General features: G+C 44.2%; 1 protein-coding gene across 1 annotated transcript in view; it reads right to left on the minus strand.

Moving 5' to 3' along the window:
- Positions 1 to 835: 835 nt before the first annotated feature.
- Positions 836 to 16,009, minus strand: part of DNAH3 (dynein axonemal heavy chain 3) — a 175,669-nt gene continuing 160,495 nt past the window's right edge. Inside the window, exons 54-61 of the mRNA XM_027612190.2 lie at positions 15,012 to 15,256; positions 13,302 to 13,418; positions 9,146 to 9,300; positions 8,162 to 8,329; positions 6,444 to 6,586; positions 3,474 to 3,678; positions 2,653 to 2,790; positions 836 to 1,213 (exon numbers count right to left, since the gene is read on the minus strand). Of these exons, the coding sequence (XP_027467991.1) occupies positions 860 to 1,213; positions 2,653 to 2,790; positions 3,474 to 3,678; positions 6,444 to 6,586; positions 8,162 to 8,329; positions 9,146 to 9,300; positions 13,302 to 13,418; positions 15,012 to 15,256 (1,525 nt within the window). The 3' untranslated portion in view covers positions 836 to 859. The remainder of the gene's footprint in view (positions 1,214 to 2,652; positions 2,791 to 3,473; positions 3,679 to 6,443; positions 6,587 to 8,161; positions 8,330 to 9,145; positions 9,301 to 13,301; positions 13,419 to 15,011; positions 15,257 to 16,009) is intronic.

Raw genomic sequence — 16,009 nt, forward strand, 5'->3', positions numbered from 1 at the left:
GCAGTGAAAAATGCATGGCTTCTAGAGCCAGACAGACCTTGCCTCAAAACCTGGCTCTGCAATGTGAAAGAACTGGGTGACCTTAGGCAAGTTACATAATTTCCCTGAACCTCCAGAGGGAGAGACTGTCGTACGTACCACAGAGGAACAATCAAGACATCTAAAGGCCCAGGCACAACCCATGGCATGCAGTAGGCCTGCAACAAATACTGGTTCTCTCATGTCTCCTTTCTTCCTGAAATTTCTGTGCATCTGTTGCAGGCTAGTAGAGAAGTATTTGTGTCCCAGTTCTACCACTGATGAACTGTGGAAGCTTGGGCTAGTTATTTTTCTAAGCCTCCATTTCTGCATCTCTAAAATGGGCATAATAATACCCCACCACATGATTGTTGTGAGAAGTGATTTTCAAATATATCAAAACCTTAAAAAAATGAAAGCAGCTCAATCCTCTTTGAACCTGAGACTACACAGAGGAGGAAAGAAGCAATTAAAAGTTCAGTGGCAGTTATAGCAAAACCGACAAGAGAAAACCAAAAAGGGGCTTAGCCAAATGGCTAAAGGTCTAGGTTGAAGAAAGAGTCCCACTGTCGGTGTTCAAATCCAGGCTCCACTATTTTAGTAGCTATCTGATTTGGGAGATCTTACTTACCTTCTCTGTATCATGGTTTCTGCAGCCATCAAATGAGGATGATGATAATAACCTACTTTATAGGGCTGTTCTGAAATCCTGGCTCATAGCAAGTGCTCTACTTATATAACTGCTGCCATCCTCATCATACCAGGTGCCTCTTATGAAAGGAAAGCTAGGCTGTGGTCAAGAATGAAATGCCTTTTATTTTCTGCATTGAGACAGATGCCATTAATTATCCAGCTGGCACAGAGAGGCTACCCCTCGGTTTATCCAGTGCTTCTGGGGCCTGTCTGTTGGTAGTTCAATGGAGAGAACATAGTTGGTGGAGTGGCCTGTGGTAGAGAGGATGCCTCTTCGGGCACTTGTTTTGTAGACTGGACACACATAAATGTTCTGATGCAGAAACATCGCACTTTCCCCAGGTTTCAGCCAAATAATGGGCAATGGGTCATAGAGAATTTTGGGGAAAGACTCCCCGATCTGCTTTGTTTTCCTGTCCCAGCGGGCACCTTCTAAGAAGAGGCCTTTTATGTAGGCCCCATCTTCTGGGCTACTCTCCATGACCGCTTCTTGTGGGGTTACCTGGAAGAGAGGAAGCTGTAAGTTCTATTACCTGTCATTTCCCTAAACGGGGCAGCATGAAGAGATTAGAATATCTGCTGCAATGCCTGCCTTTCCCAAATGCATTTCCCAGGACACTGGGGCTTCTGTGATAATCCTCCTGCCCTCACACATGTACTGGGTCTGATCCCTAGTCAGCATGCTGCCCTTATATATGGTGGGCATAGAGAATGCACTAAAGTAGGAGTCAGGAGGCCATGTTAACTATAGCTTAGCAACCTTGCATAGTCCTTTCCCTTTCTGGACCTGGATCTATAAAGTGAGGGGTTAGATTCAGACACATGCTGGTGAAGCAGTTCTCTGGTGGGGAGAAATAGAGCCTTGATTTGTAGTTTTTGTTGATGTCTATGGTGCATATGGTCAGTTTTAGGCTATCAACTATGTAATAACCAGCCACAACTGGTTCTGGTGAGTTGATATAAGCCAGCTCCAGCACACCACTGCTTAGGTTCAGAGGTGGCAAAGTCAAATTCCTTCAGGTGAATGCAGAAAATGGTCCAAGTGTAGGAAAACAAGGAGTGGTAGGGATTATGGTGAACCAGAGATCACAAACTCCATTTAAAAATCATTCAAATTGTAATCTTTTTGTTATTGTGAATATTTTTCTCATTTTTACTTCTAAGTACTTATTGCTAGAATAGGAAAAGGCTATTGATTTTTGTGTATTTAACCAGTATCCAGCCACCATATCGGTATTCTAATACCTATCAGTATTCTGATAGGTGTGTTTTTAGAGTCTTTAGGATTTCTAGGTATACAATCATTTCAACATCAAAAAAGATGGTTTTATCTTTTTTCTCCAATGTTTATCCAGTTATTTTGTTACTTTATTGCATTAATTTCAGCTTAACATTGTCTTCAAGGACCATCAAATTCATTCATAAACTAAATTAAGACCTAGGCAACCAGTCTGCAACCTCTCAACAAGATGATCTTACTCCTTTCTCTCTATATATGGACAGACTGATATTTGATTACTGGACATTCCTTTGACTTCACTCCAAGCAAAGGACTACCCAAGACCAAATGAGTCCTTCCAAAGGAAGAGTCTGCCATGGTGAATAAACAGTGGGGGAAGATGCTTCAATTTTTCATGGTATAATGGTGGCAGAGCTTTCCTCTGGGAAGATTCCATATGTGTATATATGTGTGTGTGTATATATATATATATATATACACACACACATACACACACACACACACAGACAAAGCCTTGGGAATCCTCTGATTCTGTCAGGAATAACTTTGGAGCTATTTTAATTTGTGCTAAATACTTCATTTGTACCATCTCAGAAGCATTTGGGCCTTAACACATCCAAATGTTCGGACTCATTAAGAAATAGGCAACATTGCTTTCCCTGGTTGGTCCCATGAGCTGGCCTAACCCAAAGCACCTCTACCTCAAACTCAAATCCGATGTGGTCAATGGGGATGGTGTATTTCCGGGCATAATTCTGAGAGACACCCGTCAAAAAAGACTGTGTGAAGTAGAATCCAGAGATCCAAAAGACCACAGGGGGCCCATGGTCAATCCATTCCTGGAGAGCCGCAGAAATAAAAATTCAAAATCAACAACACATCAAAGATAGTTCAAAGGCAGATAATGTAAATGAGTCCCATTAGGAAAAATATCTTTTCTCATTTTCTCATTTTTCTTAAAACAGGCAGCCCTCTAAGTTTAGCTTATATTTTCCCACTTTTGAAATGAAGGTACAAAGACATATATTTCTATATATATTTCTACTTTAAGAAAAGCTTGGTGCAAGCTGGTATCAGGGGTATAACAGAGACTAGCAGTGGAAACTATGTGCCTTGTCTAAACTGAGCCAACAGCACTCTCTCATAATAGTTGCCATTCAGGAATGCAGGCCCATTGTTTCAGGTCTTCCTTTTTTTTTGTAGGACGAATATCTGGAGTTTTATGTATAATAATTCAATGTTGACACACTTGCTCAAAAAATTTAAATTACCAGGCAGCCAAACCGAATATATCTTTCAGTCGAATCTGGCCCACGAGCCACCAGTTTGTGACATGTATTCTGGTTCCTACTCTTGTCTCTATAGGCTATAATCTTTCCAAAGACTCTGAAAAGTCTCCCCCTGCCCCCCCCCCACCTCAACTCTGGGAAGATTGTCTCTAGTAGGTGCTCAGTCCATTTCAGAATGTCCTCTACACCTGAATGAGCATGCCAGGTACCCAGTTGCCCTGATTCCCAAGTACCTGGAAGAAGGCCAGGCGGGCCAGCAGGTCAGCCACATAGCCCCCCAGTGGCTTTAATGATGGGTAGGACTTGGCCATCCACATGGCTGGCACTTTACCCACGACCATGCTACTGAAGACATCCTCCAGCTCTGAGGACATCAGGACCTGCCCTTTGATAGCTTGGCCAAGATTAATGAGGCTTCCGCGAACCACTTTGGTCAGCCTGCAAGAACAAAGGAGCTGGCTCAGCCAGGCTCTCTGGTTTTATTCTATCCAAGTATACTAACTCCAGGTCTCCTTTCACTTTTCCCCTCTTTCAAAGGTCATACAAGTGATATACACTCATCATAGAAAAATTACGAAGATGAGAAGAAAATTAAATCACACAGTATCTCATTACCTAAAGATAACTTTGATATTTATCTTTCCAAATTTTTCTGTATGTAAACATAAATTTTTCTTGGTATCTGTTTTTCTCTCTTAGCATAGAGGGAGCATCTTTCCAATTCAATAGAAACCTAAATCATCCTTTTTTTTTAAAGATTTTATTTATTTATTTGACACAGAGAGAGAGACAGCTAGAGAGGGAACACAAGCAGGGGGAGCAGGAGAGGGAGAAACAGGCTCCTGGCTGAGCAGGGAGCTCAATGTGGGGCTCGATCCCAGGACCCTGGGATCATGACCTGAGCCGAAGGCAGATGCTTAACGACTAAGCCACCCAGGCACCCCTAAATCATCCTTTTTAATGACTGCAAGGTATTTCATTTTATTTAACAATTTCCCTATTGCTGTAACATGTTATTTCTAGGTTTGTTGTCACTGTAAACAACATTGCTAGGAACATCCATCCATATCAATCTTTGTGGAAACTTTTAATGATTTTCCTAGTAATGGTAGAATTTCTGGGTCAAAAGGTAATAAAATTTGGGCACTTGGTAGCACAGCAGGTTAAGTGTCTGACTCTTGGTTTTGGCTCAGGTCATGATCTCTGGGTCGTGAGATCAAGCCTCATGTTGGGCTTTGCACTGGGCGTGGAGTCTGCTTAAGTTTCTCTCTTCCTCTGTCCCTCCACCCCAGGCATGTGCTCTCTCCCTCTATCTCTCTCTCTGAAGTAAATAAATCTTTTTTAAAAAAAGGTAATACAATTTGAAGGGATTTGATCCATATTGTCAAAGTTGTTATTTTTATAGATTATGAGGTCCATGCCTGAGAAAAGGCAGCTGAAGGGCATCCTGGGAGATGCCAAGTTTGCCTGTCTCTCTCTCTGGCCTTTATGTTATGAGACCTAGCCAAGCCCAGAGGGAATTCACCTGACAGTGCCAAAGAGCATGCACCAGAGAGAACTTGTCATCTCCAAAGACTTTTGGAATCCCAGCCAAAGGGATACGAGAATGATCAAATACAAGAAAGAGATTCCTGGATGTGTAATCACTAAATAGTCCTACTAAGAGGAATTTAAGGGTCAGACATTTGGTGCATGTGCTTTGCTGAGGAGTTAAGGGGCAGAGGGACCATCTGAGGGATTATACTGAAGATCTGTAGCTATTCCACCTAAAGACCTACTTGCAAGAGCTTTTTCTATTTTTGCAACTATGAGTTCTGCTAGTTTCAAGGTTTTAGCTCCCAGAGAAGGAACATTTGCCCTAAAAGACACAATAATGGCTTCCCTGAATTGGAAGCTGAACTGTCATCTAATCATTTCGGGCTTCTCATACTACTTGGTGACTAGGTCAGAAAAAGTACTGGGGGGGAATGTAAGAGTATTACTCAATGTGATTAATCCATTGACCATCTTTGGAAAATAAGATTGCTGTTAGCCTGTTCTCTTCTGTTACAATGACCAGTGGTAAAGGCTAGTGAAGTCCCCTGCAACCACCAAGGAAGAGTTCCAGTGACCTTAGAAGAGGCAAGCCATTAGGCTTAACATCTGGACGAATGACAATCATCTCCCATCATGCCAAGGTATCTGACTCACAGGAGTACTGCTGCATCCTTAGCTCATACCCCATACTTTGTTTGGTTCCCCCATATGGCCAACCGCCTGTTGACTCTAGAAACTAGTCCTGAGACTGGGAAGGCAAGGAATTTTTAGATGACATTCTTCCAGTTTTCTAGTCCTTCAGAGTCAGGGCTGTCCCTAAAACTGAGCAATGAGGCAAATGGAGATAGTAACAGATGAAGAACTGGGAGGAGTTAGAACCTTGGACTTGAAGGCAGAAGTGATGACTTTTCTCATTTGGCACAGATGGTCTTTGAGAATCCTTTCAGTCTTATTTAGAAGTCAAGTCAAGATGATCTGTTGGGTTCTATGCTATATATAGTAATTGGAGAAGTGAGTAGGGCCAGACACCCTTAGCCCCATGGCCAGCCCATAACACCCCTTCCCTACCTCTGTGGTTGGGGTAATGGGATAAACTTCTCTCCACCACTTTCTCTGTTCATATTGATTTCACGTATTGGCTAAGTGCATGGGCTCTGGGATCAGACAGCCTGGGTTCAAACTCAGTTCTGTCACTGAATGACTATGGGACCTTGTGCAAGTTACTTCACTCTGCTGGGTCTCAGTTTTCTCATCTGTAAAATGGTGGCAGAGGGATTACTAATTGTGCATATTTCAAAAGACTACTATACAGCTGAATGCAAACACAAGCATGGTACTTGGAACCATACGTGACACTAAGGGCTTAAGAAAAGTGGTTCTAATAGTTACTTTTCCTATTAGCCTGCTTGGTATTGGTTTTAACCTGACTTTCCAGGTGTCATATGCATGAATGGGAGAGAATGAATAGAAAAAATGATTTAACAGTAGGTGAACACATGCTGGGATGGCCCTACTGACAGCCCTCCCTGTGAGTGGGGCAAGCCACTTCCTTTGCACAGCAGCCCTTATCAAGCATACACATCTGTTACTGCCCAGGAGATCATACCCCTACACTCCAACTCCCAGGATCCAAGTTCCCAGGATCCAAGTAAGACCATCGGGCCCACCTGTTGAATCTTATGAGCTCCTGCCTTAGGACGGTGTTCATGGATTCCTCATAGACCACGGGGTACAACTTCACAACCACTTCCAGGTCGAAGTCATTGGGAAGCTTGGCGAGTATGTCCTGGGCCAGCTCTTCAATCACTTCCTTAAAGAGCAGACAGTAGAGAGGTGAATGAGAAACAAGGCCTGTGCACTGTGGTTTTGTCTGGGTAAACCTGAACCAATGAGCATTGAGTCTGTATGACCTTCCTGGGACCTCTCCCACAGAAGCCAATTCTGCCCCAGGGAAAAGGAGGGCCCTCACCTCTCTACTGGTCTTTGGGAAGGCATCGCCTCTTGGCCCAGAAAGTAACAAAGCAGAGCAATGACAGCCTGAGGGCTGGGCGGGGAATTCCTGCTCAGCCAGGTAGCCTCAGGGCAGCACTGAACCCTGCCAAACTCCTGTCTTTTAAGGTTAGCCCTAGGAGAGCATCTCCTACAGCTCCCTCAGCCAGCGTCTCAGAACCAGCTCATGGTACAGATGGGCCTCTTGCTCAGTGCCAGCGACAGGACAGGCCACCTGGGAAGGCAGTAGGCCATTCCTCAGTGTTGAACAAGAATAGTCCAGGGCAATGGAGTTGGCCAAGTGGAGAGGGGACAGGCCTAGAGGAACAAGGAGTAGGACCCGGCTGTGGGAGAGACAGAGAGCTCGGCCATCCTGTGGATCTGAGAGGCTTGGAACAAGCACTTCCTTCCCTCTTCTCTCTTCTGTGAGGGGGAATTTCCATCCCTAAACTGAGACCAAGCAGACTACTTTATCTTCATACCTATTATAGTTATGGCGCTATGAGCCAAATCAAGAGAAATCCATAGCTGAGAGGCCATGAACATGGGTTAGCTTGGAAGGTAGGGAAGGGAAGGACAGGGAAAGAAGAGGGCATGGTGGCATCAGAAGATGGTGGTCCTGGGTCTGGCTCTGCCTGAGCTGATGAATGCTTTGAAGCAGGTGTCTAACTCTCATGCTCATTTCACCCTCATCTGTAGACTGAGGATGGTAGACGGGGTCTGCGCTTCATAAAGTGTGCGCTAACCATGAAAGGCACCCAAAATGATTGATTCTAGGTGTTTCCAGGGCATGGAGTAAATCATGTTGAATCATATGGTGAGAGAGTCATTCTCTTTCCAAGTTTCAGCCACCTTTCACTTTTCATTCTTCTCAAGGACAAAGTCTCGGATCAGTGCTAATTAAACGCTCTGTAACACTGGCTGATCTTCCTCTTTCCACAAGGAGCCAGCAGGGCCTCAGCGACATCATCTGTGAGGAACCTAATAACTATTTAACTTTCATTTTCTTTTTTGTGGCTGTCATGACTTTTTTGGAAATGACATTGGGTTTCCACTTATGGTACTGATGAGCAGCTTTTAAAAGAAATGTTTTTAAGCAAAAGAGATTTAGTTTTAAATATTATGTAAATGGAGTGTAGATGATATATGGGTATAGCAACGAATCATGAGGAGTATCCAGGAGCAGCTCACAATCTGGAAACACTGGTGCTCTTCCAGCTCTGTATCTAAGGACTCTCAGCAGGAAGACCCGGGCACCCATACTCTCCCCTCAGGGGTCTGCTAGACCTCCACTCTTCTGCCCTCCTGGTCATCAGCCACAATCCTGTGTGACCACCAGGTGGAAAACTGCCCGGGAAACAGAATTAATTATGTCTCCTGCCCAACACCTGGTTACCTGAGGGGATTTGCCACTCCCTCCTGCCTGCCTAGGGAGGGTCAGCAGCACCCCTTGAAACAGCTGGTTGGTTTCCTGGTTGTCCTTGGTGATGTCAGCATTCTCATGGAGGCCAAAGACTTCTGGGTGGGCTGTGATGGGTAGGTTCCTGAGATAGTCGATATAGGACTGGAAAGGAAATCTTCAATTGACACAAACCCGGGTGCCCTGGTGTCCCAGAGATCACTCAGGGCTTGGCCAGACCTAACCCAAGCAAGAATCACACTGGGTTGGTAGCACGGGCCACGCCTGCCCACCACGCCACACACCAACACCCCCCCCCCGGCCGCCCCCCCCGCCAACACACACACAGGGTGAACACATCCCAAGCTCTTCCTCATACAGTTTTCTGGGGAGTGAGTATGAAGGCAGAGGTCTGAGTATCTCCCTTCCCACCCCTAGCTTCTCTTTGTTTCCCCCCTGCCTCCCAGTAGTTCTGGCTCTGCATTGAGACAGAACTGGATTTGGATCCTAGCTCTATTGCAGACTAATTGTGTTACCTTGACACCCAGTTTCCTTATTTGTAAATGGGAAGATAAGTCAGGTTACAGAGGACTAGGCCTTGACATATAACAGGTGTTCAAAAAAAGAAAACTCTTTTCAATCTCTCACAGATTTCCTGTTTTCTTTTTCCTGTCCCATTCTTCCATCCAGTTTTTCTGTCCTTCCCCTTTGAACCTTTGTTTTCAAGTACCAATTTCCAGCCTGTTTACTACTAAGGCCTCATTTTAGCCATCTGTCCCCTTAACTCCCCAAGATGGACCCCACATTTTGAAAAGGCCTTATCTATCAAATGCTCAGTTTTCATTAAAGAGTAATAATGTCTCTCTTAGGGGCTTTTTGGAAACAGTTTATGGGCCTAAGTCAGGAAGCCCAAGGCTACCTCTAGGCCCTCCTTGCCTACACTGCAGCCCCTAGCCACATGGGGATTGCCGAGCCCCTCACCTGGTAGGAGCCATGAGGAGGGATGTAGTAAATGTCTCCAGGAGCGAGACAGTAATGATCCTCCTCAATTTCCTTGCAGTAGAACGTGGACAGAAGGGACAGCAGCAGACGCCTGTCTTTGTCATCAGTCACTCTGCCTCCGTAATTACATTCCCCTGGGGACAACCAACAGGAAGAAGTTGAGCCCAAGGAAGGTCATAATGAACTTGGTCATTAACCTAAAACAGGATTCTTCCAGCCAAGGAGCTCTGCTGAGACACAGGGTTGCTAAAACCAATGCTCACCTTGGGATGACACCAGGCCTTTTTGGTATTATGTTTGCTACAAAAATAGTACCTATTCACCTTATTAGAAGTTACAAAGCAGAAATAAACTGAAAGAAAAACACTAAAATCGCCAATAATTCCGCCAGAGGTAACTATGAACATTTAGACTTCTTCAGGTATGTGGGTATGTGTGTATACATATGTGAAAAGCATTACAGAAAGATGGTTCAGGACAAGCACTCTGGCATGGGACAGTCCTGGGTTCCAATTCCAGCAGTTCCTTATCCATCAAGAAGTAGAGATAATTGCAGTAACCGTTTTACAAGGTTGTGGTTAATAAAGCTTATAAAACATCTAGTATAGTGCTTGGCACACAGAAAGCATTCAATTTATTATAGCTATTATAAATACATATATTTATTTATTTTAGAAAATTGAGATTATCCCATACATCCTGCTTTGGGATACTCCACCCCCTTCATTAATATCATTCTCTGAGACTCAGGTTTCTACACTCAGATTTCTACAAAAAGAATTAGGTAACTCTTTGGAAGCCACATCAAATTGTTCTCACTAACCCCACGACGCATTTTCTAGCTGTCCAGATTCCACAGTATGTGGGTGCTACCTGGTATTTTGTAGTTATGGACAACACACTAGTCTGCAGGGAGGAAACACATTTGCGTGTATAGTGTGTGTGTGAAAGATGGGCTCATTTCCAATCCCAACCATTCCAGGAAGACACAGGTCTACAGACAAGAAATAGGAAATATGGCCCAAGTTCAGGGTGAGAGACCTCAGCTTCTCTTGGTTTTGGAGGGGTCTGAATGCCTAGGAGGAGGATCTGGGTGGTTCATTAAGGGAGAAGTAAGGGTCTAAGGGGAAGCTCATACTTCTTGAGTAATTTGAGCCCTGGCAGAAGCTGTCCAGACCATTGATAGGTACATTTCTTTATAGCTACTTATATGTCTATTCTGGTAGCAAGAGCAGAAGTTCCTACAGGCACCAGGATATGCTTTTGTCTCTTCTAAGGTCTCTACTCTCCCTGCTAAAGGGCTGGGGGTATCGATTTAAGAATGTATTGACTTTCAATCAGAGAAGGACATGTATCATATGACCTCACTGATATGAGGAATTCTTAATCTCAGGAACAAACTGAGGGTTGCTGGAGTGGTCGGGGATGGGAGGGAGGGGGTGGCTGGGTGATAGACATTGGGGAAGATATGTGCTATGGTGAGCGCTGTGAATTGTGTAAGACTGTTGAATCACAGATCTGAAACAAATAACGCAACATATTTTAAGAAAAAAGAAAAAGAAGAAGATAGCAGGAGAGGAAGAATGAAGGGGAGTAAGTCAGAGGGGGAGACGAACCAGGAGAGATGATGGACTCTGAAAAACAAACTGAGGTTTCTAGAGGGGAAGAGGGTGGGGGGATGGGTTAGCCTGGTGATGGGTATTAAAGAGGGCACATTCTGCATGGAGCACTGGGTGTTATGCACAAACAATGAATCATGGAACACTACACCAAAACAAATTATGTAATATATGGTGATTAACATAACAATAAAAAATTTAAAAAAACATGAAAACTAAAAAAAAAAAAAAAGAATGTATTGACTTTGGGCCATCTAATTTGATAACAACTGTCCAAAAAATGAGACCTGTCTCTCTGATTAGTCAGTACAGAGTTCTAATGATCATCCATATTTGTTTTTTTTTTTCTTTCCTGCCACGCATATAGGCAGGTTGCACTTCTCTGGGTCCCTTGCAGGGGGCAGGGTGTGGGAGACGAGTTCGTGTGCACTTGATTCCTGGCACAAGCCCTTCAGTGTTCTCCCTGTGGCATTATGACACACACATACGTCCTGAGACGTGGCATCGAGAGTCACTGGAGCTTTTGCCAGCCGTGCCCCTGGTAAATAATGACAATGAGCACAGACCCTTGCCGATTCACACTGGACATGTAGAGAGGGTGAGAAATGGACCTTTGACCTCTTACACCCTTGAGATGTGCAGATTGTTGATTATCTCAGCCTAACTAGTCCATCCTGACGGGAATAGGTGGAAAGTGAGTATCCTCATGCTGGCTGACACGGTTGGGGCAGGTCGCTTTATGAGCTGCTGAGAGTCCAATACTAAAACCATACCCCAGGGCAACGATGCATTCATTCTGCATTCTTTTATTTTTTTTAAACATTTATTTATTTATTTATTTTAAGATTTATTTATTTATTTATTTGACAGAGAGAGAGAGAGAGAGCAGGAACACAAGCAGGGGGAGTGGGAGAGGGAGAAGCAGGCTTCCCGCAGAGCAGGGAGCCCGATGCGGGGCTCGATCCCAGGACCCTGGGATCATGACCTGAGCCGAAGACAGACGCTTAACGACTGAGCCACCCAAGTGCCCCACATTCATTCTGCATTCTGAAGAAGAGCACTGGCATGTGCCTCTGAATGGCCTGAAATGATAGGAATAGGACTCACTTCTTTAGAGAAGTTCTAATAGCCATTGACCTTATGTTGTGTGTGTCACTTGGGGTTTTGTTGCAGGGGACAGTGTGCTGAGTTAAGGTCTGCGTGACCTTTTACAACTGAACTTAATTACTCTAAAGCAAGATTTCTCAATCTTCGCACTATTAACATGTTGCACTGGATAGTTCTGTGTGGTGGGGGCTGTCCTATGCATTGTAGGACAATGATGCATGTTTAGCAGCAACCCCGGCTTCTACTCAGTAGCAGCCAAAAATGTCTCCAGACATTGCCAAATGTCCCCTTGGGGGCTAAACTGCCCTTGGTTGAGAACTACTGTCCAGAGGCCTCAGTCTCACCAGCTATAAAATGGGGTCACTAACGTGAAGCTCATAAGGTTGCTATGGAGACTGGATGTGATGACTGTGTATATAGAGTGCCTGCCGCATGATCGGGGAACGTATCCAGACAAACTCCCTAACATATGGAGCTAAGGAAGAAACTTGTGTGTAATCTTGAAAATGCCCAGGGTTTTCCTACTAAGATGCATTTTGACCTTTGGCCATGGTATTCCACTCACTTAGCCCGTCTATAGTTTATCTCCTATCTCTGGGGTTACATGATGTGTTCCTTGAGGGAAGCAACCAAATTTTATACATTTACGTTCTTCCATATTATGTACTAGTATATATTGGGTGACTAATAAAAGGTTGCTGATAGACTGCTTTAATACAAAACAGCAAGTGCTGTTTTCACCTCAGGGAACCTCTGTTGGGAATGCTCTCCTTCTTCCTTCCCATGGCCTACCCTACTTTCTTCTTCCACTTATAAACTCCTATTCGTCCCTCAAAACTCATCCTTTATGCCTTCAGGAAGTTCTCCATGATCATCCCCTACCCCATCCCTGAGATTTAATCATTGTGCTACCTTTCTACTTCATAAATATTTCTCTTGTTGAACTTACCACTGTATTGTCTTTTATTTCTTTTTAAAAAAAGATTTTATCTATTTACTTGAGAGAGAGAGACAGAGAGAGCCCGAGTGCGGGGAAGGGCAGAGGGAGAAGGAGAAGCAGACTCCCTGCTAAGCAGAGAGCCCAATGCGGAGCTCGATTCCAGGACCCCAAGATCATGACCGAGCCGAAGGCAGATGCCCAACCGACTGAACCACCCAGGTACCCTGTCATTTATTTATACGTATATGTATATATTTTCCTTTGTAGACTGTGAGCCGCTTGAAGGTAGGAATTGTATCTTAGTTTTTTACAATATCTGGCATGGTGACCAGCATTAGTAAGAGCTCAATGTTAGTTGAAAGATGAATACTGAGTGAGTAAGTAAATGAATAGAGATGGGATCAGAAGGGTAGAAGGGTGGAGTATGATACAGGAGATTTATAACTGCAAAGCTTCCTCCCATAAATACCTGTTAGGTAAGTTAGAGCATCAAATGGCACCTCCTTGTAGTCATTCAGAAACATCTGGATCTGCCGCATACTAATCCTCAGGTCAGATTCATTGAATTCGTAAGGAATATTCCAACCTGCACAAGGCATGGAAGAGGCTTCAGTGCCAAGAGCTCATAATTTCCACTCAGACGTTGAGCTGTAGAGTTAAGCATCATTATGAATCAGGAGCCTCTTTCAGCCCCATGAATATCAAGCACCAGGCCAACTATTAGCCTTGACATTTACTGCCAATGTGGGAGCCATTCTGCCTGAGAAAACATCCATTCTAAAATCAATTTCCTTATGGATCTCCCCATTTGTTAAGGTGGATGTTAATATCGTGGGATTTGTGGAATGAGAATTATTCACTGGAATACTGTGGTAATGCACAGAGTTCCAAAAATAACACTAAAGCATAGCTAGAGAACAGTATCTGTGATTAGGCAACAGAACTAAGTCAGTTTTGAGAATTCCCCTCGTGCTCATGGGAAAATGGGATAGCCAACTTCGAAGAAAGTATCACTTGCATTTTCAAGGGCATAGTGATGAACGCCCAGTGGGTCTGGGAAAGGGGCACAAATGCATGAACTAACTGGGCGTGGTGGGAGACAGCAGGGTATGGTCAGACCTGTGTTCAATAAGGACGTTTAATTTCCTCCCGAACATTTGCGTGCAAATAAAAAATATAACAAAATAATAAAATCCGTGGTCTGGCACACAAAACACAACTGGCCAGTTGGTTGCAAGCCAAACTATTACGTGGATTTTTGGAAATCTGGTGTGGGTGGAAGAACAGTGGTGGGAGAATGTGGTGTATGAAACGCAGATGCAGGGGGAGTGTCGCCCCCCCCCGACTGTTTCATCCCTGCACCCCTCTGTGGAAGGGTCAGGTGGTCTGTGGAGCTATGGTGTGATGGTAGAAGGAAAGAGGATGCTCAGAGAGAATCACCAAGAGGACAGTTTGCCTCCTTATCTAACCCAAAAGAACAGCTGAAAATACCTCGAGGTGGGTCATTTCAAGGCTATTGAACAAAATCAGAGGCAGCCCAACCTTAAAACCAAGTGGATGTAGAATCTGTATTTAGCAATTTGATGTTCTCCTCTAACAAGAGTATTAAGTTAATATAAAGTATTAAATTAAGTTAGGCCATGGATAGGTTACATTAATAATGAAATTTATTTTTATTTTTTCAGGAAGAAGCACAAATGTCCAGGTTGTATTTCTTTCATTCTTACGTACATGTGTAGAGAACTACTTACAATGTCATAAATTAGCTGGTGACAACTCCCTGGGGGAGTAGGCACGAGGGACAACTCTGGAGGGACAACTCCCTCGTGCCTAAGATAAGCAAATACCCATTGAAGGGAAGGGCCTACAATCTTCTCATCAACATATTACTTCAGTAATTAGGAGACCTCTGATTTTGGAGCATCAGCTCTTTCCCTGACATTGGTAGTGACCTGGTTATAGGGGCTGCCAGATTTATTAAGTAAAAGTACAGGACAGTCAGTGAAATTTAAATTTCAGATAAACAAATCATGCTTAGTCTAAGTCTGTCCCAAATATTACACGGCATATACTTACACAGCATTTTACTGGCAACCCTCTCTGAGTACAAACTCGAATACACACCTGTATCTGTGTGTGATCTGTGCCCCAGCAGCCCACCTGCACTATCACCTCTTACCTAGGGGTCCGAAGTTTCTCCTCTCTTGAACAATGGCATGGAAGAAACAAAGGCCAAACAACAGCTTTTGCCACATGACTGCCTTTGGGCAGCTTTGGAAGAATAGGGGGTCCGAGATGGGGTCACTGAGGTAGGAGCGCAAAAGGTTGGCCCGGAGCCCCTTGGGGGGCTCGTTGGTCATTTTGATCCCATTTTGGAGGATGCTAACTGGAAATTTCTCTGATGGATAGCTGGTTAACCAGAGTCTGGAAGAACAACAGACCTAAACTAGTTAGAGCAATGCAGTAAGTTATATAGAAAAACGATAACAAAAAATAATAGCCACCGTGTATTAAGCACTACTAGATGCCAAACCCCATGAGAATATGTGTCCCTCCTTCACTTGAATCCAGGGTGGCTATGTGAAGGGATTAGCTATCCCCTTGTACCAATGAGGAAATGGAGGCAGGCAGAGGTCACATGGGTTTTTCAAGGACAAAATACTTAGAAGCAACTGACAAAGGCCCTCTCTTAAATGCCACACCACATTCCCCCCCTGCCCACCCCCCGCCTGTGCTAGACTACCTGAGCATCTGTGATGGCCAGGTACTATCCCTGGCACCCCAGGAGTGGCCAGGAAGGAAGAGAAGAGACTATGAACATGTAGCTTGAGGCCTGACTTCAGGCTGCAGTTAGGTGGTGCTTAGCCCATACCTTGCAAACCAACACCACATTATAGCATAGTTTTGAAGTAGTTGCCAACTTTTAAAAATCTAGGGGTTTTTTTTTTTTTGAATTCTAGATTCCCACCTTCCCTTGAAAATAATCAGAAAATCCAATCACAAGGGGCCTGCCTTCCTGTATGGCAACAGTCACTTGGTATTAGGCAGTCACTGCTCTTCTCTAAAGGGCACGGGCTTCTAGTTCACCACTGTCGCCACATCGCTCCGTTGATGTCGGACAGCAAGGCTGACTGCCCATGATGACTGCTAGCATAGGGTGGGAACTGCTAGATCCCT

Source organism: Zalophus californianus, chromosome 10 (assembly GCF_009762305.2).
Source record: "Zalophus californianus isolate mZalCal1 chromosome 10, mZalCal1.pri.v2, whole genome shotgun sequence".
NCBI classification, from domain to species: Eukaryota; Metazoa; Chordata; class Mammalia; order Carnivora; family Otariidae; genus Zalophus; species Zalophus californianus.